This window comes from Colobus angolensis, unplaced genomic scaffold (genome assembly GCF_000951035.1).
Source record: "Colobus angolensis palliatus isolate OR3802 unplaced genomic scaffold, Cang.pa_1.0 Scaffold59, whole genome shotgun sequence".
NCBI lineage: Eukaryota > Metazoa > Chordata > Mammalia > Primates > Cercopithecidae > Colobus > Colobus angolensis.
The window spans coordinates 5,327,574-5,353,603 of NW_012119487.1; the positions used below are offsets into that span (position 1 = coordinate 5,327,574).

The following is a 26,030-nucleotide window of genomic DNA, read 5'->3' on the forward strand; positions in this document are numbered from 1 at the left end:
AAAAAAAAAAAAAAGAATTTCAATTTTAATAGTTCTTTAAATGTATACTCTTAATATGTGGTAGGTTTTTATTATTTATCGTATTGCTTGTTTACAAAAATCTTCCTTTTAATTATGGTCAGCCTTCCCAGAATCCTGAGATGCTTCTTGTATTTGCATTGCAAAAAGTCATTATTATTGCATAAACACTTCAACTTGAGGGTGTGTCATTTCTTGGATGCTTGGTCTTTGGCTCTTCTGTCCATACGCTATCAGTTCACCCCAATACCTCTCTTCTGTAGCAGTTTCAGTCATCTAATAAGGATTGAAACATCCCACTTTAAATACAAGATCTGTTCTTGTTGTTAGAAAGCAAGAGTGAATAAAGGTCAGCCGTTCAGATGACTGGCTGTCTGGTTTTTTTCTGTGGGCATCCCATGTTAGAAAAAGCTAGTTCATCTCTCTGTGGCTTAGGATTCAACAGCATAAGCTGTCAGACTAACACTGATTGAAGGTAGACTGAGAGGGGGAAGCGCATCTGTCCAATGGCTCGCCATTGGCTTCTTATTACAGCATTCTCCCCTGAGACACACTCTGCATGCTCATTCACCTACCTCCTCCTCCTCTTCCCTCCCCTTCCTTTCCTACCCCTTCATTACTGATTCACAGCGAGAGGCAGCAGCAGCAGCAGCAGTAGCAGCAGCAGCAGCAACAACAGCGCTGCTTGTCACGAATGGAGGATTGCAATGAGCTCATCCTTTTCTCCTTGCAGCTTCACAACTGCCCTGGCTTCCTGGCTACTGCTGCTGCTGTCTTCTCACACATAGACACACACACACCCTTTCTCACACACACATACACACACTCACACATTCTCACATGCTAGACCCTTCTAAGCAGCTTGTCCGTTTTTACACATGTATCTGAACTCTCCTGCATCACTCTTGGCCATTTTCTTGCATTCGATTGCTTTTGCCGTTTTTTATTTAGATCAGTACTTGATTTCATTTTCATTTTCCAGTCTACTTTGGGGTTCTCGCAGTGGATAATTTAGCCAAAATGTTTTTCTTGTGGAGACATTAGCTGACAATTCCCACCACAGACTGGCTTGTACGTCCTCCCAGGGAGACCTAAACCTGGCTCCCCTCCCACCGCAGTTCTTAAAATTGTGGATAAGAGATCCATCTTTCTCATTCTGGATACCTACTTAGTGCTCATGGAAGAAGGGGTGCCCTGCCCAGCCCCAGCTGCTAAGCTCACACCTCCTGTCAAAAAGTCCCAGGACATGCACGACGAGAGGAGCAAGCTGGTGAATGAGTATGCGTGTCGAGTGCTGGAACTTCTGGGGATGGGGCATCGTCTGTTTGTGCCTCGGCTTCTGGCGGTGAGATTGTTTTTCATTGAACTTCATTTGTAGGGAATCTGCTTTCCTCTGTGAAAATTCCTTGTATCTCTGAAAGAGGCTTGTGGTCTCTGGTTTTCTTCTCCTTCTCCCCATTCTGCCGAGAAGGAAGTACTGAGTGACCACTGCTGTGCAGCTCATTTGGAGCCTGGTCCACACCATCCCTTAATTGGTTAGAGGAGATCATGGCTCTTTTCTCAGAGCCCAGGGTCACATTAGTGGCATTATCTCTGTGGCAGCAAAAAAATGGTTTTCTGCCTGGCTAGGCTCAGCAATAAAGCAGAATACCCAAGTGCTTGATGTAGGCATTCTGTTATTTATTATCTCCAAAGGGTTAAATTTTACAACAGACATAGCAACTTATCTAGACTGCTTGTGGTTTGCTTTCTAACCTCCCCATTTGATTGCCAATTTGATTGTTGTTTTGTTTTGTTTTCTGATAGAGAATTTTACCACCTAAAAATACTTTGGTAGGAAATTGTAGGTTTCTCTCCTAGAATGATTGAACTGTTTATCTGTGAAACAGCTTAAAGCTGCTGGCTTCTGTGCTGTGAATCTGGAAAGTCTGACTTGCTTGTTATTTGGTTTCCTGAATAAGAGAAAAATCACCTTTCCTCATTTCCTACCAAGGGTTAAAATTAAATACCCACAATCGCTGTTGCAGGCTTGAGAACTATACCTAGCAACTATTCCATAAGGTAATTGGTTTACAGTAGTCCTATACCATTATGTGGTAATGGAATAAAAATAATTTAGCCTTGTCTGTTTTATAGAATGGAGTTTAATACCATTTTAGATTATTTCCTCATTATGGTTCTCTCATATTAAAGTCTTTTCAGTACAGTATTTACATGACTGAATTTAACTCTTTTCTCTCACATATCTCCCTTCACTATAGTTCATCTCTATTTATACTTATCTTTACAATTACTAGTTCAGTCTTTATGTATGTATTTACATGCAAATATAATTTCTTCTGTACAATCATAACAGACATGTTAGGTAGTCATGTAAATAAAAAATTTCCCATCCTAAGGAAAGTCCATTTGTCATTGCAAAGCAAAGTTTGATGCAATGACTGGCATACAATTATAGGGGGGGTATTTTTGAGAAATATAATTCCTTTGTCATTTAAATAAGAAATAAAAAGAGCTGAAGACATGTGTTTTAATGTCCAGGTGAGGTCATTATTTCCCTGAACCCCATCTTTTTCTTAATAAAGGAGAAAACTAAGGATTCATGATTCTATTAGAAAGGGGTTTTTAAAATTATTATTTCTTTTTGTAAGTGAAATAAGCATTTTATTTCAGGAGTTTTGATATTGTGAAATGCTAAACTATATTTCAACAAATTATCTACATCTCTGAGGAATCAGGATTGGTCTAATATATTTCTGTATCCTAAAGACCACTCAACTTTGTGACTCAAAGGCTTTCAGTGCTAACTTTCCAGTAATTTGGTACCAACTATCTTTGGCATTTACATTTTCAGTGTTTTGAAGGAAAACATAAATTGGTAATTAAGAATAATTTGGGTATTCAACTCTGCATTAGGGATGAATTTAAACTGCCTCTAGTTTGAAAAAATTAATTAGCAATAAAATCCACAGGGAGTTGGGCTCTCAAAGCTTGAGATCTTCGGAGGTGATGTATATCTGTGTGTTGCAATTGTACCAACTCTGTTTGGTTGCCAAATTAGGCATCTGAAGTAGTGCATCTCTCAGGTGGTCTTGAGACATTACTTAGGCTCTATCAGTTAGAGCCTAAGTAATAATGCCACTTGCATTATGTGTGAAAAGCATATGCTAGGCCAGACTCAGTGGCTCATGCCTGTATTCCCAGCACTTTGGGAGGCCAAGGCAGGCAGATCACCTGAGGTTGGGAGTTTGAGACCAGCCTGACCACATGGAGAAACCCCGTCTCTACTAAAAATACGAAATTAACTGAGCGTGGTGGTGCACGCCTGTAGTCCCAGCTACTTGGGAGGCTGAGACAGAAGAATTGCTTGAATCTGGGAGGCAGAGGTTGTGGTGGGCCAAGATCGCACTATTGCGCTCCAGCCTGGGCAACAAGAGCTAAACTCCATCGCAAACAGAAAAAGAAAAAGAAAAGCATATGCTGATTTATCTTTGGGGCTACTTGAAAACTTCTGGCTTTGTTTTACACAGTTGCACTTGAAAAATTATTGGTAATACCAGGGTACTCTACATTTTGGGAAATTACAAGTTCTTTAATTAGCAATATGGCTGTGAGTTAGGATCTGTTTGTTCAGTAAGTTACTGCTCAAAGTTTAACATGTGTACTGGGGGAAGTTGTTCAGCCTTGTGTTATTGAACTGGCTAATGATGTGGGATCAATGGCTAATCTGCACAGGGCAGTCCTAAGAGGAATCCTGCTACATGCGGTTTTGCAATCTTTTCATTTCTAGTCAAGAGAAAGTACTAAAGTTAAAACGTCTCTTTACCTTTTTAGTCATGTTTTAAACATGAATGCTTGTGGATTAAGCACATACAAGTATTTTATTTTACTTTTAAGACCCTAGTATTTTTTTTTTCATTATAAAACAAGTCATTTTTTAAAAAATCAAATAAATGAAGATTTTCCAAGACAGTGTTGTGGATTTGGGCTCTGAGCCTTATTACTTATTGTTCCCTGATTCACAGAGGGATCATCAAACTACTAGAACTCTAGGCTTCTATAACCTTCAGTTGTAAGAAGGTTACTGATATAATAGAGGATGCACATTTGGAATTTTTGCTTGTTAGCCTTCAAAGGTACACCCAGTAAAGGACAATTTTCCTTTAATTAATCAGGTACAAGCATCTCATTTTAGATATTACCACGAGGCCTAAATTCTATGTGTAGATTCACCAAACATGTTTTTTTTGGTGTGAAATTAAAATACTGAAACAGGAGATGCAAATATCCTAGACATCAGCTAAGTGGTATTTCCCTTTTCTAAAGCCTGTACTTTCAAATGATTCTCAGAGCTCCAAAAATTTTTACCTGAATAAAAATTCTGTTAGATACCATAGCTAAAGGAAAAACAAGCCATTTAGGGTAAAGATAGTGAAGATAAGAAATAGAATCACAGTTAGAATTTTTTTTTTCAAATAGTCCCCTAAAAGAATCAAACCTAGAATCTGCTGCTTATTAGAGGCCCTTAAAGAAAGATTTATTCAAGAATAGAGAGAAGTTTGGAATAGAAGCATCTGGAGCTAATACTCTGGAACTATTTCCACCCACCCTACCTGTTTCAAAAAAAAATCAGGCCAGGAGCAATGCCTCACTCCGGTAATCCCAGCACTTTTTGGGACGCTGAGACGGGCAGATCACCTGAGGTCAGGAGTTCAAGACCAGCCTGGCCAACATGACAAAACCCCATCTCATAAAAATACAAAAATTAGTCAGGTGTGGGGGTGGGCGTCTGTAATCACAGCTACTCTGGGAGGCTGAGGCAAGAGAATCACTTGAACCCAGAAGGCCGAAGTTGCAGTAAGCCGAGATTGCACAGCTCCAATCTGGGTGACAGAATGAGATTCTGTCTCAAAATAAATAAATAAATAAATATCACCTTAAAATGTGATACTCTTGCACTGAATTTTTCAGTGGGAAAAACACATTGAAAATGATATCAGCAGTGGCATGTGGCCAGAGTCCATACTCTGTAAGTGTGTGATATTTGGAGAAGGAGGAGAAACTTTGACTTTGCTCATGTTCAAAATCTCCCCTTTTTTTTTTTTTGAGATAGAGTCTCAGTCACCCAGGCTGGAGTGCAGTGGTGTGATTTTTGGCTCACTGCAAGCCCCACTTCCCAGTCTCAGACAATCCTCCCACCTCAGCCTCCTGAGTAGCTGGGACTACAGGCGCCCACCACCATGCCTGGCTAATTTTTGTATTTTTTGTAGAGATGAGGTTTCATCTCATCTCTACAAAATTTGAAAGGCTGTTCTTCACCTGGGAAATTCTTGCCAAGGCTGCTCTAAAACTCCTGAGCCCAAGCGGTCTCTCCTGCTTGGCCTTCCAAAGTGTTGGGATTATAGGTGTGAGCCACCATGCCTGGCCTCCCTCTGGATTTTTAATTTTTGCTACTTATATGCCATAAGAAGTTATCAGACCATTATACATTAAAATTAGTGTTAGCTAGAGTTTGAATACAGCTACTCATTTTCCACAGTGAATCGAAGGAGGGTTGATTATACATACGCAAATGATCTAGCTGTCCCTTTCAGTAGCCATTTTAAGGTTTTGTTTTGATCAGATTTCTTATGCTGATAAATTGCATCGCAATCTTGTTTGTTTTTAACTTTGTGGACTTTCTTAAAACATTAATTTTAAGGAAGGATGAAAGAGCAGAGGAGAATTATGTCTTCCCTTTTTACCTCTGTTGTTAACAACTGCAAGGATTGCTCTTGAAAGAGAGATTACAACTTATAACAGAAGTTACAAACCCAAATGCAGAAGTTGCCATGTATACTTCTGATACCCCCCAAAAAATCTAAAAATCAATTTTTATATAAAAATAAGTCCTAAATATACTCCATAATTTCCATTTTATACATCTTGACTTTTGAATACTGGATATGCTTTAAGTGGAGCCTTAATAAATTCATGGTACAAATTTATGTCGATATCTATTGTGTGCCAGGCAATTTGCTTAATTCATATTACTGGGGTAAGTGCAAAGGATACTTACATTAACATTCTACTTACCTTTCCCTCTGGATATTTCTTCCTACCTACTTGAAAGGAAAAAGAAGTAGGACTTGTTTAAATGACTTTACTTTTATCTTTTTATATAGTTCAATTCAAATGAAGACAGAAGTAATGTCACCTTTGAAATGTAATTGGTAAACATGGTTCATATTATTTAAAAGGATTTGTCAGAAAGCTCAGGGAGCAAAAAGGTGGTTGTTTAGTAGAGCCACTAATTTCAAAAAGTTATCCTTTATTAGTTCTTATTTTATTTTATTTTAGGAGCCAAAGTCTCACTCTGTTGCCCAGGCTGAAGTGCAGTGGTATGATATCGGCTTACTGCAGCCTCCACCTCCTGGGTTCATGCACTTCTCCTGCCTCAGCCTTCCAAGTAGCTGGGACTACAGGCGTGTGCCACCACACCCAGCTAATTTTTATATTATCAGTAGAGATGGGGTTTTTGCCACGTTGGTCAGGCTGGTTTTGAACACCTGACCTCAAGTGATTCACTCTCCTTGGATTCCAAAAGTGCTGGGATTATAGGTGTAAGCCACCGCGCCTGGCCTGTTAGTTCTTACGTAAAAGCTGGTAGAGTTATTTTCTTTTTTTCCAAGCGAAGAAAACATGCCTTTGCTTATTCAAATTGTCTAAATCCTATTCATATTATCTTCTGGCTAACATTACTTAACTAATGTTGGGAAAGGAGTTGCATTTTCATTATTTTACTCTTCCCTCGCCATTGTTCTGAAAGCAATATAGAAAAGCTCTAAGAATTTCAGTTAGAACAGCCTTTCCAGTTTAAATCAGTTTTTCTAGCCTGAAAGGATTTTGTACAGTGAGCACAGATGTATAATTGTAAACCAGAAGCCAGCACAACCTATTTTAAGTACTTGGTTTGGCTTTCGAAGTGTTAGTTTGCCCTTTAGGGGTACATTTTTAAAACATAGATCTTGTGATCACAAGATCATGCGTTAAACCTCTTCATTGTCAGGGTGAGGGCTTAGTATTCCTACAATTATAAACTCAATTATAAGCACTAATTATCTGCATAGCCAGCTCATTAATAATTAGTATGTGTGCAGGCATGGTAACTCACTCCTGTAATCATAGCTACTAGGAAGGCTGAGGCAGGAGAATGGCTTGAGGCCAGGAGTTAAAAACCAGTCTGGGCAACATAGCAAGACCCCATCTGTAAAACAGACAAACAAAAAAACAAATTTGCCAGGTGTGGTGGCTCATGCCTGCAGTCCAAGCTACTAGGAAGGCTGAGGCAGGAGGATTGCTTAAGCCCAGGAGTTTGAGGCTCTAGTGAGCTCTGATTGTGCTACTGCACTCCAGACTGGATGACAGAGCAAGACCCTGTCTCTAAAAGAGTAATAACAATAATAACAATAATTAGTACTAGGATGGTGAGATAGTAGTACTAGGATGGTGAGAACTGGTTCTGGAACCCTGGTTGAAGCCATGTTTTATTTTCATAAACAGCACTGCTACTTATATTTTAGACTAACAACATTACATTAATGCTTGACATTCATAAAGCTTACTTATTTATTTATTTTGAGACAGGGTCTTACTCTGTCACCTAGGCTGGAGTGCAGTGGTGCAGTATCAGCTCACTGCAGCCTCCATGTCCTGGGTTCAAGCAATCCTCCTGCCTCAGCCTCCAGAGTAGCTGGGATTACAGGCGCATACCATCACGCCCAGCTAATTTTTGTATTTTTCGTAGATACAGGGCTTCACCATGTTGACCAGGCTGGTCTCGAACTCCTGACCTCAAAGTGATCCACCCGCCTTGGCCTCCCAAAATGCTGGGATTACAGGCGTGAGCCACTGTGCCCGGTCTGTAAAGCACATATATTTAACAAAATAATATGTACAGGATGATTCAAATTTTGTTAAATATGTGTAAGATATGTATGTAATGATGGGGGAAAGGACTATAAATAATGTAATAAAATATTAATTATGTTTATCTCTGTAGTCAGACCTTATGTTAGGCTTTTTAAAAAATTTTTATTTTGGGCCATGAATATGTAATCAAGAAAAAGTACATGACCCCACCATGTGGACAATACACATGCATATGTACAATTTATGATTGAAAAAGTATTCTTTAAAAAAAAAAGCCAAACGACTTTTGATAAGTTCTTAGTGAAACATCCAAATCTTTTCAGAACAAGAAGTGTCTATCCCTGGATTGTAGAGGGAAAAACCTTTTAGATACAGTTGTCAGCAAATGGAGAGTTATCTCTGTAAGCTTATAATCTGCTTATGGCATTACAAAGACATTTGAGGTGATACTTAATGATTATGGAAGTCTCTCAAAGATAGAAAATTGGAGGAAAAAACCCATTAGAATCAAAGTAGGACTAACTACAGGTTGTCTTCTAGAATACTGGCAAGCAAGGTTTTTGTTTTATGTGTTTTTTGCTTACTGGCATTTTTGTTTTCATTCACAATGAAATTAGCTGTATTGCAGCCCATAAGAAGAACATAAGTTCTTGCAATTTAGACTGCCCACTTTATGGAATTAAAAATATCAGTGAGGCCAGGCACAGTGGTTCACATCTGTAATCCCAACACTTTGGGAGGCCTGGGTGGGAGGACTGCTTAAGGCCAGGAGTTTGAGATCAGCCTGTGCAACATAGCGAGACCCCCATCTCTACCAAAAACAAAACAAAACAACAACCAAAAAAAAATTCTTTTTTTTTTTTTTTTTGAGATGGAGTCTCACTCTATCACCCAGGCTGGAGTGCCATGGTGTGATCTCAGCTCACTGCACGCTCCACCTCCTGGGTTCACGCCATTCTCCTGTCTCAGCCTCCCGAGTAGCTGGGACTACAGGCGCCCACCACCATACTTGACTAATTTTTTTTTTTTGTATTTTTAGTAGAGATGGAGTTTCACTGTGTTAGCCAGGATGGTCTTGATCTCCTGACATCGTGATCTGCCCATCTCAGCCTCCCAAAGTGCTGGGATTACAGGTGTGAGCCACTGCGCCCAGCCAAAAAAAAATATTAATACATAGCTGGCATGGTGGCCCACGCATGTAGTCCTAGCTACTCAGGAGCCTAAGGCGGGAGGTCTCTTGAGCTCAGGAGTTTGAGGCTGCAGTGAGCTCTATTGCACCATTGCACTCCAGCCTGGGCAACAAATCGAGGCCCTGTCTCAAAAAACAAAAAAATAAACAAACAAACAAACAAAAAATCAGTGAGAGCAAGGTACTGCTTTTAGTCACTAAGATATCTATTTTTGAGCATATTTGAGCAACACAGATACTATCACTCCTTATATTTCTTTTGGAGCTCAAAAGATGCATTCTTATGCCTTAAATTATTTCATTCTCAAGTACTTGTGTGTGTGTGTATTTGTGCGTGTGTGTGTGTGTGTGTGTGTGTGTGTGTGTGTGTGTGTGTTTGAGACAGAGTTTCACTCTTGTTGCCCAGGCTGGAATGCAGTGGCGCAATCTCGGCTCTCTGCAACCTCCACCTCCTGGGTTCAAGTGATTCTCCTGCCTCAGCCTCCCAGGTAGCTGGGATTACAGGCATGAGCCACCACGCCTGGCTAATTTTGTTTTATATTTTTAGTAGAGATGGAGTTTCACCGTGTTGGTCAGGCTGGTCTCAAACCCCTGACCTCAAGTGATCCATCTGCCTCAGCCTCCCAAAGTGCTGGGATTATGAGTGTGAGCCACCAAGCACAGCCTCATTCTCAAATAGTTGTGATTAAAGATATTCCCATTTTTAAAATAGGAAAACTTACATAGCACTACAAGTTTGCCAAAATTGAAATTAAAATGAATTTATTACATTCTTTGCAACTTTGAGTACTTTTTTTTTTTTTTTTTGCGAGGGAGTCTTGCTCTGTCACCCTGGCTGGAGTGCAGTGGCCGGATCTCAGCTCACTGCAAGCTCCGCCTCCCGGGTTTACGCCATTCTCCTGCCTCAGCCTCCTGAGTAGCTGGGACTACAGGCGCCCGCCACCTCGCCCGGCTGTTTTTTTGTATTTTTAGTAGAGACGGGGTTTCACCGTGTTAGCCAGGATGGTCTCGATCTCCTGACCTCGTGATCCACCCGTCTCAGCCTCCCAAAGTGCTGGGATTACAGGCTTGAGCCACCGCGCCCGGCCAGCCTTGAGTACCTTTAATGTGTCAAGTACTCCAGCGGCCGAGGTTAGCAAATTGAATAAGATGAAGTTTTCACACCTTTGTATACTTGAGCCTCCCTGTCTCATGGTTGCCAGATCTCTCTTCTTGAGCTTAACTGAGCTGGGCGATCTATGTGATATGCAGGAATATCAACACCAACAATGTCTAGGAAAGGACAGCCACAGGGAACTCTGGCTTCTTGTGTCCAGAGACTTAAGCTGAGTTGGGCTTCAGCCCCACCCTGGTGGAAACCCCATTGCTGTACCCTCCCTGAGACTATTAGCCTCTCCCAAGCAGCATCTCTGCCTACATGGCCATCCCTGCTTGACCAGAGGTCCAGTGTGTGAGAACATAGGATTCCTCATTTTTGATCCCATTCTATCTGCTTTTGTGTGTGCTAAAAGGCTGGATTTGAAATTAGGCCTTGGCAATATTAAAAAATTAGATAACTGTGCTACTGTCTACTAAAAATAGAAGAGGTGCCTTCAGAGGACTTTCAGTAGTGAAGAAAGGGTTAATCCTGTTTCTCTACAAACCCTGGAAGCAGTTTGTCTGAAGTTGTCCAAACCATTACCAGAGAACTAATCAACAGCACTGGTATTACATATGAAAAAGGAAGGCTAGGGATGTGTGGTATGTCTGGTAGAATTGGTAGCTGGATGCTTTCCCCCATAATTCAGCAGTTGGTGTTTTAGTTAGAAAGGCTCTCTTTCAGACTGAAGTTGTTTCCAGTAACTGCCTTTTCCAACTAAGTTAAGGTGAGTTGAGAGCATGCTAAGCATTTTCCACCACTTGTTGCTATCGCATCTGTATATTTATGAGGAAAGAGAAATCTGAGATATACTGGAGTTTTTTGTTTTTTCATTACTACTGTTAGCCTAGCTCCATTGTTTAATTACTAATTTGTGGACCTTTGTGAAACTGTCTAGTATGAATATGTTCTTTTCTTTCACATTTCAGTTTAAAGGCCAGGGGAAAAGGGAAGCAAACTGTAGCAAAAGAGAGATGAAAGTAGATTTCATTCATTTATTCTGTTACAGATTTTAATTGAGTGCCTCCTGTTCTGGTCATTGTTCTTGTTGCTGTGGATATAGCAGTGAAAAAGACAGACAAAGAGGGGAAGAAAGGGAACAGATGTAAAACTGGAAAGTGAATTAGTGGGGAATGGGCTGGGAGGAAGAATTTAAGTGCTCAGAGAAGGTCTCACTCAGATCTTATATTTGAGCCAAAATGTGGATTACAAGATGTTGCTAAGATTGGACTACATGTCTTGCTAGTCATAATAATGACTTGGACCAGGTTGGTGATTACGAAAACTGAGACCCTGTTACGAGCAGGAATTTCTCTAGCCTTCTGCCTACTTTTTCAGTGCAGTCTTTAATCAGCTTTACATTTAAATTTAAATAAAGTAATATTTTGACATAGCATATAGGTATGTGATTTCTGGGTGCTTTTTTTAATTGTTGAAGTTTTTGACTATTAATTACTGACTGTAAAACATCTAATTTGTTTTTGGCTTACTTCTGTATACTCATCTTCCTAAATCTATATGTGTCACAGTGTTTGTGAAAGTTGTTTGTAGCTGTTTATTAAAATATTTATTGTTTTTCTTATTATAAAAGCGTTATACAGAAAGTATAACAAAATATAATGAAAAAAATAACCTGCAGGGTGCAGTGACCCACGCCTGTAATCCCAGCACTTTGGGAGGCTGAGGTGGGAAGATACCCTGAGGCCAGGAGTTATCAGCTTGGGAAACAGAGTGAGACCCCCATCTCTATTAAAAAAAAAAAAAATTTCAAGTAGCTGGGTGTGGTGGTGTGTGCCTGTAGTTCCATCTACTCAGGAGGCTGAGGCAGGAGGATCACTTGAGCCTGGGAGGTTGAGGTTGCAGGGAGCCATGATTGCACTATGCATTCCCACCTGGGCGACAGAAGGAGACCCTGTCTCAAAAAAAGTAAAGATAAATGGTAACCCATGATTCCACTATACAGATAAACATTTTGTTTTCTTTTTAGTCTTTTTTCTGCACACAGATATATTTATTTCCAAGTGGTTTTTTATTTTTTGAAGAAGCAAATTTGGTAAACAATAGTTTTCTTTTTTTTTTTTTTTTTTTTTTGAGGCGGAGTCTTGCTCTGTCGCCCAGACTGGAGTGCAGTGGCCGGATCTCAGCTCACTGCAAGCTCCGCCTCCCGGGTTTACGCCATTCTCCTGCCTCAGCCTCCCGAGTAGCTGAGACTACAGGCGCCCGCCACCTCGCCCAGCTAGTTTTTGTATTTTTAGTAGAGACGGAGTTTCACCGTGTTAGCCAGGATGGTCTCGATCTCCTGACCTCGTGATCCGCCCGTCTCGGCCTCCCAAAGTGCTGGGATTACAGGCTTGAGCCACCGCGCCCGGCCAATAGTTTTCATAAGAGTTCAGTAGTTAGGTGTTTTGTTTCATTTACTTTTTCGTAGCCTTCTTCTAGGTATGGGGTCAGTTTCCTATTCTTTTCACTTGAACTGCTGCTGTCATTAGTCGAAAAACCATCTTCCCATTAGGTGTTTATTCTGTAATTCTGATGTATTTTGATTACACTTTCTATGTCTTCAGCCAGCTTTTTAATAATATCCTTAAAATGTTCATTGAGCTGAAGTCACAGATTAGTCCTTGAGTTCAGTTTCTTTTCCTTCTTTAGATTTATTCTTTTCTCAGAACTATAACTTGGTAAGCTTTGCCAGGAACCATCATTCTAATTTTCAGGTAATATAAATTCAGTATGTTAGTTTGTTAATTAACTCTTAGATTGCTTCTATGATTTATGGTGATTTATTTCAGCTTATAGCAGTATCATCTAAATATTGAAATGTTAGAAATATCTTCTTAAAATGTTTGAATTAACTTAGATCTTAGCTATAAAAGTATTTTCAGGAAAATATAGATTCTTTGTGAAATATATTTGTCCTCAAAGCAGGATGAAATGTAATGATGATTCTTGATTATTATTTTGCAGACTTCAAAGGAAGACCTTCTGCAGGCTGATTTTGAAGGTGCTTTAAAGTTCTTTAGAGTTCAGCTTCCAAAGAGATACAGGGCAGAGGAAAATGCAAGAAGACTGATGGAGCAGGCTTGCAATATTAAAGTAAGACACCTGAGTTTTTATATAATAAAGGTAAAATATGAGTGCAGAATAATACAGCAAATTATGTAAAAAAATTTTTATATGTTGCAAGGTTTGATTATGTTTAAGGTTAGATTGTGTATGAACTGGTTTCTCCCAGATGTGTTTGCCAGGCTAATATGTGTATAGTAGCTGGACTTTCTAGTAGGACTTAGAGTGAAAGTTGGCAGGCTCAGATTGTAACAATAGGAAGACAAACATTTATCTCATAGGTGGGGCTCTAGAGTGGGCTGCTGTGATAGTAGTTTCCATGGAAGCAGACTTAGTATTTAGCTTTTGCCATCTGTTTTAAGATTATTTAGGACAAAGCAAGAAAAGATTTCTTAGGCAATGCTTTCATTTCTCTAAGGGACTTGGAAAGTTTGAGTCTTGATCTGCCTATTCCCATCCCACACCTGCCAAATATCTCTGGATGCATTGTCACATGTCCGATAAAACTAAACACATTTTATAAATCAATTTGAAATTGAAAACTCTTTCCATGGGTGAGAGAGCATTCTTAAAATATTTGGAACCAATTTACTGATGTTAATTCTTATACCTCTACAATGTGCCAGGGTATCTTTTTACCCAACCATAACATAAATATAAATTGTTTTCCTAAACAAACAGAGATCCTGGTCTTAGGGACTTTACATTCTTGCAGAAGGAAACAGAAAATAAGCAGCATAATAAATATATTATTTATTTAACATGTTAGAAGGTGATAAACAGCTATGAAAAAAAAAAAGAGTAGGGGAAGATAAAGGGAGATTGGATCGGTGGGGGAGCAAAGGTTATGATTGTTATTAGATAGTCAGTGTGGACCTCACTGAGTCAACGAAGGAGATGAGAGATTAGTCATGGAGATGTCCCGGGGAAAAGCTTTCTAGGCAGAGGCAACAGCCAGTTGAAAGGCCCAGAGACTGTCTCATGCCTGGATGGGCTTGAGGAACAGCACGGTCAGTGCAGCTGGAGTGAAGTCAATGAAATGGGAGTAGTAGGAATGCTCACAAAGAGCCAGAAAATGTAGGCCATTGTAAGCATTTAGGTTTTACTTTGAGTGAAGCAGGGAGCTCTTGCAGGGTTTTTAGTGGAGCAGTGATATGATCTGTCTGAGGTTTTTAAAGGATCACAATGGCTATTTTGTTAAAAACAACCATAGGAAGGTAAGAGAAGTAGGGACATCAGACAGGAGATTTTGGAGTAATCCTCTTGAGAGATGATAGACTGAACCAGGATGTTAACAGTGGAGATAGAGATGGAGATGGAGTGGAGATGGAGATGGTTGGAACCTGGGTAGTTTTGAAAGAGAACCAATAAGATTTCATGATATATTAAATGTGAGTGTGAGAAGAAAAGAAAAGTTAAAATGATTGCACAAATTTTGAACTATGCAACTAGGAGATAAGAGTCACCATCAGCGTATTAAGCATATTACGTAAAAGGTACTTTGACCAGACTTCTTTTAGGCACCAGAGCCACTGTAACATTTTTTTTTGTAACACAATTATTTTGAATTTAAAGCAAATTATAAATGTTAAAAAGTACAGTTCAACACTGAAAGTAAGTAACTGGGCAGAAAAAAATTATTTTGTCTTTCAAGTGAGCTTTATATTCAAAGAGATCATTTTCCAAAGCTATCGTAAGAAAGATGGATTTCTGAAGTTTTCATTCTGAAATGAAAACTCTTTAAAGCCTTCATGACTGGTTGTTTTATTTGGCCAAAGTCTAAGCCACGTCGATTTGTAACTTTTAAAGTATATTCTAGGCTGGGCGCGGTGGCTCAAGCCTGTAATCCCAGCACTTTGGGAGGCTGAGACGGGCGGATCACGAGGTCAGGAGATCGAGACTATCCTGGATAACATGGTGAAACCCCGTCTCTACTAAAAAAATACAAAAAACTAGCCGGGCGAGGTGGCGGGCGCCTGTAGTCCCAGCTACTCAGGAGGCTGAGGCAGGAGATTGGCGTAAACCCGGGAGGCGGAGTTTGCAGTGAGCTGAGATCCGGCCACTGCACTCCAGCCTGGGTGACAGAGCGAGACTCTGTCTCAAAAAAAAATTTAAAAAAAGAAAGTATATTCTAGTGGGCATGATGCCTTTGACTGAATTTTGTGGGTGGTGAATTTGAAAGGTAGGCTTCAGCCAACTGATTGTTTCAGAGATGCCAGAGAGAAGTACTGTAAATTGGGTCAATGCTGTAGGCATCCTTTAAAATAAAATATTTATTTCTAAGAATATAAGAGTGGAGAAATAAGAGGTACAGGTGAGGTGAAAAGTTAAAGGTTTTTAAGGGAAATCTCAGAGCATTGGCAAGTCACTGAGGACAAAAAAAAAAAAAAAAACAGGAAAACAATTGAAAAACATGAAATGTATAGGGAAAAATTTTTTCTCCAATATAATTTATGAAGTTCCTGGAGGTGGCTAGTTATTATCAGTCCAGAAACATGGGATCTGAGAGATGGAGAAGCATAAAATGTTAGAAAACAAGTTCAAAATATAATCCAAATGGACTCTTCCTGGAAGGGAAGTGCTGGGTACAACCAGAATAAATTTTTTGGACATGAATAGGTAAATATGAATATTTTTAAAGCTTTTAATATGGTTTCAATAATTTAAAATGTTTAATAATTTAATAATTTGTAAAGTTTTAATAGTTTTTTGTAGGGTTTTCTTTGCATTATCTAAGGAGAATGCCTTTTTCTTGAGTATTTAAGATGGTATCTACAGGACACCCATTTCATTTATAACATACAATTGTAGAGTGAATGATTGTGAGGCAGATATGAGGTGAAACTGAAAGAAGGAAGATACAAGTAGTCCAGTATTGGGCTGGGATTGTGCTGGGACTAGAATGTAGGTCTCCAATCCAAAGGTCTAAAATTGTCTTTAAACCAAGACCTATATTTTGGTTGCTTTTATGTCAAGACTGTGACTATATGTACATACTTATATACAAACATAACTGAAGAGATACTTACCCTTACACTGAGGCACTCTGATGTTTTTTGTTCTATTGTATTGTATTTCCTTTTTTTTTTTTTTGAGATAGAGTCTCATTCTGTTGCCCAGGCTGGAGTGCAGTGGCGCAATCTCTGCTCACTGCAACCTCCCAGGTTCAAGCAATTCTCCTGCCTCAGCCTCCCAAGTAGCTGGGACTACAGGCATATGCCACCACACCCGGCTATATTTGTATTTTTAGTAGAGATAGGGTTTCACCATGTCGGCCAGGCTGGTCTCGAACTCCTGACCCCAAGTAATCCATCACCTCAGCCTCCCAAAGTGCTGGGATTACAGGTGTGAGCCACCATTGCCCAGCCTATTGTATTGTATTCTATTCTATTTTAAACTTCTCCCCAGATCCCAAGAAAATCCCTAAACCAAAAGGCTGACCACAATCCACTAAATCGATTTTACAATAGCTTGTCGTTTTGAAAAAACACCAAGACCTATCCCACTGTTCCTACCACCTCTCCGTTCCCCACTCTGATCTACCACAACCCATGAGAGGCTGTAGACGACGAGGTGTTACAATAAATGATGGAAGTGCATGTGTTGATAAGGATGTGAGTCATCATGCCATCATTACAGCAGCTTGTGCTGGCAGTTGGAACTTTTAGGAGATGATGGACTTATAGACTGAGACTTATGTGTTAGACAAAGCATTCATGGACAAAGGTGACTGCAGGCATGGAATAGGCCAGAAACTCTGTATCCATAGCCTGTTTAAGATTAAAGATAGAATTTCTGCCAAAAGTAATAAAGTTTTTAAAATTTTAAAATTATTTTCAAAGTTGGTGTTGTATATAGTTGTATCTTTTTTGAATGGACATGTTCCCATTGAATTACCCCCCAAAATAATCACTTTCCTTTAATTTTAAGGAACTGTAACCAGTGATTTCAGTGAAACTGAAACTGGCTTTAAAATAGTGCAGCAGTTGCAAGCAAAAAATAACTTGTTAGCTCTGTATGTGGTTTATTTCTGTGAGTGTACCAACAAGATTTGTTAATAAAGCACATTAGATTGGATAAATAATTTTATTTTTCTAAAACTTGTATGACATTAAATATCAGGAACATTTTCAATAGCTTCTAAATTGGTAATTTAACTAATGTGATTCCAGGTTATTCTAATACCCTTCTGTTCCTATGGTTTCAACTAGGCTAAAATCAGAAAACATATTGACCCATCAGGCTTTACTTTGAATAGTCATTTGGTTACTTTCAATATTGAAAGCAAGACCTAAATAAAAGATACTTAAAGTGCCTAATATGAATGTCCTGTACTTTCCCAGGGAGTCAGTTTGTATTAAATATCATAATTTGATTTTTGCCTTATAGTTGAAAATTCTGTCATTGCAGAGCTTCTTAAATTTGGGTTTTGGCTTCAGAGACTCTGAATTACCAGAAATTTGAATTTCTTTGTAAAGCATTTTGTTTCTCTTGGTAACATAATATATAGCCTTTTTTTTTTTTTTTTTGGGACGGAGTTTTGCTCTTGTTGCCCAGGCTGGAGTGCAATGGTGCCATCTTGGCTCACTGCAACCTCTGCCTCCTGGGTTCAAGTGATTCTCCTGCTTCAGCCTCCTGAGTAGCTGGGATTACAGGCATGCACCACCATGCCCGGATAATGTTGTATTTTTAGTAGAGATGGGGTTTTTCCATGTTGATCAGGCTGGTCTCATGCTCCCGACCTCTGGTGATCCACCCTCCTTGGCCACCCAAAGTGTTGGGATTACAGGCGTGAACCACCGCACCAGGCCTCATAATACATAGCTTTATTAAGTGCATGTACACATAATCTTCATAAGTCTTGATCTGATTACCTGTTTTCTACATATTTTTATTCAATACCATTTATATTGTATCAGGTTGAATTGATGAAATTACCATTCCTGTTGGTCAGAAACTGTCAGGTATTTGATGGTTGTTTATGATTCAGTATTTTATGCCTCCTTACAGCTCAGATAGGTGCATATGTAGCTTAGCTCTATGGCCATGCAAACTTTTCCTGAGAATTATTCTCCAAAAGTTAAGAAACAAGTCTTTTTTTTTTTTTTTCTTGAGATGGAGTCTTGCTCTGTCACCAGGCTGGAGTGCAATGGCACGATCTCTGCTCACTGCAACCTCCACCTCCCCAGTTCAAGCTATTCCCCTGCCCAGTCTCCCGAGTAGCTGGGACTACAGGTGCATGCCATCATGCCTGGCTAACTTTTTGTGTTTTAGTAGAGACGGGGTTTCACCATGTTGGCCAGAATAGTCTCGATCTCCTGACCTCGTGATCCACCCACCTTGGCCTCCCAAAGTGCTGGGATTACAGGCGTGAGCCACTGCACTCAGTTAGTTTTTTTTTTTTTTTTAAAGTTGATTTTTATTTAGAATAATGTTCCAAGTACCATATTTACAATGGACTTCAGTAGTAGCAAAGTTCATAAGCACAATCATCCCAAATTTTCTGTTGGTAGAGCTTTATAATAGAGCATTTTAAAATGTGTTAACTTATTTCACTTGTATTTTATTAGTAAAATAATTTGAGCAAAATTAACATGCAAAATCTGACGTTAACCTAAAGGAAGAAAATTAGGAAAGAAAAGTTATTTATTGAGTGCCTGTTGTGTCCCAGGAACTATGCCAAGAGGACTTTTCAGAGGAAGTAATAGTTAAAATGAAACCTGAAAGATTATTAGGAGTTAAGGAGTGTACCAAGGTAGGGAGAAGGATGTTTCATGCAGAGAATATGCAGAAACCCATAGGTAAAAAAATATGGAGTTGCCCAAGACCTGAATGTAGGTCATGACTGGAGAGTAGAATGCAAGGAGGGAGAGGGAGTTAGGGGAGTAGATAGAGAAAAAACTAGAGAGGTAGGTAGGAGCCAGCCAGCTTGTGCAGAGCCTTCTAAACCATGGTAAACAATTTGGATTTTATCCTGAGGGGAGTGACAAGCACTGAAGGATTTAAAATAGGAGACATAAATTATCAGGTTATTGTCAGGAAGGTCATTCTGGTTGCTGTGTGGGAATGGATTGAAAGGGTTAAGATTCGGTAGAGGTGACAGACCATTTCAGGAGCTGTTGCAGTCATCTAGGTAAGAAGAGACCAGAGTTTTTGCAATGGGCTGAAGAAATTATGGATGAATTCCAGAGACATTCAAGACATAAAATTAACAGATTTTAGTGATTAGATGTGAGCATCAGGGCAGATAAAGAGAGCCAGTGATAGCACTTAGGATTCTTACTTAAGCAACTTGGTGGAAATCACACTGAGAAAGGAAACAAACAAGAGAACAAATTATAAACACTAAAGATAATGAGTTAAATTTTGAATATGTTAAGTTTGTGGTACATATCCACAACTCATATCCAAGTAGATATAAATATCCAATAGGCAGGTGGATACTGAAGTGAGATCTGAGCTAAAAGTAGACATTTGGGAGTCATCAGCATTGAAACCATGGGAGTGGGTGAATTCTCATAGAGGAGTATATACAATGAGCAGAGAGAAGGTTGGAGGATAGATGCATTCACATGTAAAATACAGACAAGGGAATAGAAGCTGGTGAGACTAAGAAGGCAGGAAGAAACCCAGAAGAGTACGAATGTAAACACTAAGGGAAAAGGTGTTTGTTTTCAAGAAGGAAGGAGTTGAACAAGTGCCAGTGGTACCTAGAGGTCATGTATAAGGTACTGAGAAGTGGAAAGTGGCTATTGTGCAATATTTAATGAAAAGAGATCCTCAGTGGTCTTAATGGAAGTAGTTTCAGTGAAGTTATGACAAATAAAAGCCAATGATTCAAGGAATAAATAGTAGGTTAGTAAATGGAGAAATGAAGATGAGACTGTTTTTCTAAGAAGGTTAGTATGGGGAGAGGATGGAAAATGGAAGAGATAACCAGTAATCAGACTGGGCGTAGTGGCTCACACCTGTAATCCCAACACTTTGGTAGGCCAAGGTAGGAGGATCACTTGAAGTCAGGAGTTTGAGAGCAGCCTGGGCAACAAAGTGAGACCCTATCTCTACAAAATATTTTAAAAGGCTGGGCGCGGTGGCTCACACTTGTAATCCCAGCACTTTGGGAGGCTGAGACAGGTGGATCACTTGAGCCCAGGAGTTTAAGACCGGCCTGGGCAACATGGAGAAACCCCATCTCTACCAGAAAAAAAGAAAGAAAAATTAGCCAGGCATGGTGACATGTCTCTGTAGTTTCAGCTACTTAGGAGGCTGAGATGGGAGGATTTTTTGAGCTTGGGAGGCGTGGGTTGCAATGAGCTAAGATCATGCCACTGCACTCCAGCCTGGGTGACAGAGTGAGACCCTGTCTCAAAAATACCCCAAAAAATTATCTGGGCATGGTGGCACATGCCTGGAGTCCTAGCAACTCGAGTGGCTGAGGTGGAAGGATGGCTTGAGCCCAGGAGTTGGAGGCAGTGGTGAGCTATGACTGTGTCATTGCACTCCAGCCCAGGTGACAAAGCAAGACCCTGCCTGTCTCTAAAAATAAAAGAGAGAGACATAGCCAGCAAGCCTGAGAGTAAGTATGAGAGAGAGAGAGAGAGAGAGAGAGAGAGAGAGAGAGAGAGAGAGAGAGAGAGATGAGTAAGTACAGGAGAGAGAGATAAGACGATATTGAGACCAAGATGGATTTTTGGAGGATGGGAAAGATGAGTCTTTAATGCTAAAAAATGTCCAATGAATCTTAATTTCTTCTTTGAGCACCTACTATATGCCAGGCATTGTACCAGATAGACCCCAGGAATATGAGATTGAGCAAGGGCACATATGCTCTCAGAGCTCATGGAATTCACAGTGTTAATTTAATCACCTTAATAAAGGTATACTTACAGAGTGAGATAAATGTTCAGAAGAGATATATAAAGATATATGAGAGCAAAGAGCAAAGGAACCTGACTTTGACTCAATGATCTAGGGAATGCATTCTTAAACTGAGATTATAAGGTATTCCAGATGGAAAAGCAGCATATGCAAATCCTGTGAAAAGGGAGAGAATATAGTAAGTTGTAGAAACTAGGAGAAGGCCAATGTGACTGTAGTTCAGAGAATGATGACGGTTGATATCCAGGGACCAAACCACTTTATCTACCAATAAGAAGGAAAAGCCCACAGAAAGAGCAAAGTTAAAGATTAAATAAAGAAAGGGAAATATGTTAACAGAAAAAGGACTCTGAAGAGATAAGGGATTAACCTCAAAAGAATGGACCTTTCTTTCATTACGAGCTGGAGGGAATAGGCAAGGGAAAGATGGGAAAAATGGTGAATGTGTAGTTTGGTGAGGAAGAAATTGAGGATATTTCATTTGAAGTTTTCTATTATTTCTGTTAAACAGGATCTAGAATGAAGGGAATGCAGTAAAGTGACAGCTTTGGGAAATATGGAAGAGCTTTTAGACTGGAAAAACTCAAAAGAACAGCTAGTCTATATTGTTGTAGACTATGAGTTCATAGTGGCAAAAATCTGCAGTGTTTTGTAAATTTTCTCTAGAAACATTCAGTAGTCCAAATGTATGTATGAAGAAGACAGACAATTATTTTAACCACAGTTGAGGTTTGCCAACATGAGGCAAAGGAAGGACATGGGGCCAGGGCAGTGCTGTGCTAGTAAACTGTATCTTGGGTTGGGGAGTTAGAGGGAGTAGAGAAAGAAGTATGCCTGATTTGTAGCGTTTGCCCATTTCCATGGTATAAATACTCCCACCATGGCCAAATTTCAAGCTACCAATGACTTAACTGCCCCACTCAGTTTCTGAATCTTAAGAGTCACTTTTGAGCTGGTAGTTGCTGACACTGGTACACCACAGGGTTGAGGAGATGAGGCTAGTGTCAGGAGAGTGGTTGACATGATGGGAAATGGAGTCTAATAGAAAAGAGAGTGAAGATAGATGGGACTGAAAGACTGCAAGAAAAGGGCCTGGGAGAAGGGAGCAAAGAATTATTGGACTCAGGAAAAATGGTGGAAGAGGAGATTAATTCACTTATTGGTGGTTACCCAAGATAAAAAGCATCTTTTTCTCAAAAAGTCTTGTATTTTAAAGAGAGTTTTCTGATATTAGACAGTAATACTGCCCTGGGCCTTGAATGGTGACTCGCGCCTGTAATCTTAGCACTTTGGGAGGCCGAGGCGGGCAGATCACCTGAGCTCAGGAGTTCAAGACCAGCCTGGCCAACGTGGTGAAACCCCGTATCTACTAAAATGCAAAAAATTTGCCAGGCATGGTGGCACGTGCCTATAATCCTAGCTACTCAGGAGGCTGAGGCATGGGAATTGCTGGAGCCTGGAAGGCGGAGGTTGCAGTGAACTGACATTGCACCACTGCATTCCAGCCTGGGCCATAGAGTGAGACTCCATCTCAAAAAAAAAAAAAAAAAAATGCCCTGTGCTCATAATTTCCAGTGATCAGCTCAGATTAATTAGTGGCAGCAAAAACATGCCAATTACTATTTTGGCATCCATAGCCACCTCCTATGATTTGCTTCTCTTTGTCCTAATAATTCTGCCACCATCACTACCATTTTACTCTGATCACATGATTTAAGGGTTGGAAATGCATTTTAGGAGGAATAGACAAAGATGGTAGAGGCAATGCAGGTGGGGGGAATGAGGGAATGAGGGAATGAGGAAGGGCACTCATGGTTAAAAACAGAATCCTGACCTGGCGTCTTCTCACACACCAAAATTGTCTTCCTACCCCATGCTAGAGAAGTGGCTAGCAATGATAAGATGTTACTTATCACCTACTTGCCTCAGAAAATCCTAAGTTCTGCTCCAGCCCAATTACCTATATATTGTGCTGGACTATTTTCTACTCTCCCAAAGTTGCAAATACAATGTGATCGTACCCCTCACAAATCATGTTTTTAATGAGACAGTGGTAGATTCCTTTATCTAGAATTTAATATTTTTTCTTCTAAGACCTCCATATTCGTAACTGGATTTGAATGTTTTTGAAAATAACTTTCATAGTAGAGCAAAACTGTAAAGAACAATTGCATTAAAAGCAATTTACCTCTAATTTCTTCATGCCGTTTGCTATTTATTGCTGGCTGTTGTTGCTGTATGTGAACAAGAATGTACTCTCTGAAATAGAGGCTTTCTTTGAATTAGCATTGAGGTCCTACAGAAGTTTTTGTCAACTTCCTGGATCTAAAATGTGTGCTTTTATGTACACCATTGAAAGGGTTCATTTTTGATTAAAACACATCTTGTGTTCCTTTTCTATAAAAACCTCTATATATTGACAAACACATTTGAGTTGTTTGGTTTAAAGTGTCGTAATCTTCTGCTGGAGAAATGTTATCATGTTATAGGATACAGAGATGTGATAATTAACAAATTGATAATGAAGCCGGGTGCAGTGGCTCACGCCTATAATCCCAGCACTTCGGGAGTCCAAGGCGAGTGGATCACGAGGTCAGGAGTTAGAGACCAGCCTGGCCAACATAGTGAAACCCTGTCTCTACTAAAAATACAAAAATTAGCTGGGCATGGTGGTGCACGCCTGCAGTCCCAGCTACTCAAGAGGCTGAGGAGGAGAATCGCTTGAACCCAGGAGGCGGAAGTTGTGGTGAGTGGAGATTACACTGCTACACTCCAGCCTGGGCAACAGAACGAGACTGTATCTCAAAAAACACAAATTGGTATTTAAGTAGTTTCTATATCAAAGCATTTGCCACTGTTTGCCTTTGAGACTTCTATTAACACTCATAGTCCTCAGTGCACCTTAGATTGGGGTATTGTTTTATTTTATTCCCAGTGAGCAGGGAACATGTTAATGTTGGACATGTTCTGAAAACAGTTGATAACAGGCAGAGGAAACAGGTCAGAGTTCCAGATGCTTAGGCATCAGGCACCTTTCACATTTAAAAAACTCAGCTTTTGTGGCCCTTCCTAATCAGCTAGAACAGTGGTCTCCAACCTTTTTGGTACCAGGGATCATTTTCATGGAAGACAGTTTTTCCATAGTGGAAGGGGAAGGCATTAGATTCTCCTAAAGAGAGCAGCCTAGATCCCTTGCATGTGCAGTTCACAATAGGGTTCATGCTCCTATTCTCATAGGAGTTGATCAGACAGGAGGCAGAGCTCAGGCGGTAATGCTTGCTCTCCCACCTGGCGCCTCTTTCTGTGCGGCCTGGTTCCTAATCATCAGTACTGGTCTGCTGCCTGGTAGTAGGGGCCCCTGAGCTAGAACACATCTGTCTTGTTTATTTGCTTCTGCCATTTTATTTCTACCCTATACCTACTTCTGCCAATCATTTTCTGGCAGTTCATTAAAAAGAAAGCCATGCATACATTTTAAAATTAACTTGATGGGTAAACTAATGGATATAAACATTGATTTATATTTGGTCAACTCTTTTCTTAGAAAAAGAAATAGTAAACTATATTAATAGAGCATTATGCCTTTATAGACCTTCCAAAATTGGAACTATGTGCATTCCATGCATGATTAACAACAAAAAGAACATCAGAATTGCTATCTCACCTAGTCATTTCTTTTTCTTCAAAAAGTTTAAGTATTCTTTTTTCCCTGTACCTAATTCACTCCCAGCAGTCTTCTAATGGATCAAAACCTAATGATTATGCTCTTAAATAGGAGTTTCCATATTTTGTTTACCTTTCTGAAGTGTTTTGCCAAATACCTTTTATCCAGTAGTTGTGATTTATGTTTATCAGAATTGGGATTGGGAACAGCAGTAATCAATAATTTTCCCACAACCATTTACCATGATTCCACATTTCTTTGAATTATTTATTTAATATCACTTGAATTCATATTAAGATTATATTTAAAGTGTGCTTCATAGTTTGTGTTTGGGGATCTGATTTACAGAAGAAAATAAAACATTCCTCTGTACCCTTGTTGCTTCTCACTGGAAATAATTTAATTTCATTCTTTTAGGCAGCAATAAAAATAAATGAAGACAGATTGGTTAATGGGCACACAAACATATACTTTGATGGAAGGAATAAGTTATAGTATTCAATAGCACATCAGGGTGACTACAGTTAACAATAATTTATTGTGTACTTCAAAATAGAAGATTCAGAAGGTTCCCAACAAAAAGAATTGATACATGTTTGAGGTGATCAATATCCTAAGTACTCTGATGTAATCATTATACATTGCATTCATAGAGCAAAATATCACATATACCCCATAAATATGTACAATTATTATGTATCCGTAAAAATAAATTATGAATTGGCTGGGCACAGTGTCTCATGCCTGTAATACTTGCCTTGACCTCCCAATACTTTGGGATACTTTGCCGATCACTTGAGGTCGGGATTTGAAACCAACCTTACCAACATGGTGAAACGCTGTGTCTACTAAAAATACAAAATTTAGGCCAGACACAGTGGCTCACGCCTGTAATCGTAGCACTTTGGGAAGCCGAGGTGGGTGGATCACCTGAGGTCAGGAGTTCAAGCCCAGCCTGGCCAACATGGTGAAACCCTGTCTGTACTAAAAATACAAAAATTAGCTGGGTGTGGTGGCACGTGCCTGTAATCCCAGCTATTAGGGAGGCTGAGGCAGGAGAAATTCTTGAACCCAGAAGGCAGGGGTTGCAGTGTGCCGAGGTCGCTACACTTTGCTCCAGCCTGGGCAAAAGAGTGAAACTCTGTCTCAAAAAAAATACAAAATAATTA

The 26,030-nt window shown here is 39.7% G+C and overlaps 1 protein-coding gene across 3 annotated transcripts in view; it reads left to right on the forward strand.

Annotated features, from left to right (window-relative positions):
- Positions 1-26,030, forward strand: part of RABGAP1L (RAB GTPase activating protein 1-like) — an 812,347-nt gene that overhangs the window by 603,493 nt on the left and 182,824 nt on the right. For 2 of the 3 annotated variants that reach the window (XM_011962353.1, XM_011962352.1), the window contains exon 19: positions 13,221-13,349. In XM_011962353.1, the coding sequence (XP_011817743.1) occupies positions 13,221-13,349 (129 nt within the window). Of the gene's footprint in view, positions 1-639; positions 1,364-13,220; positions 13,350-26,030 lie in introns of those variants that run through there. The other variant, XM_011962354.1, reaches the window with a different exon arrangement.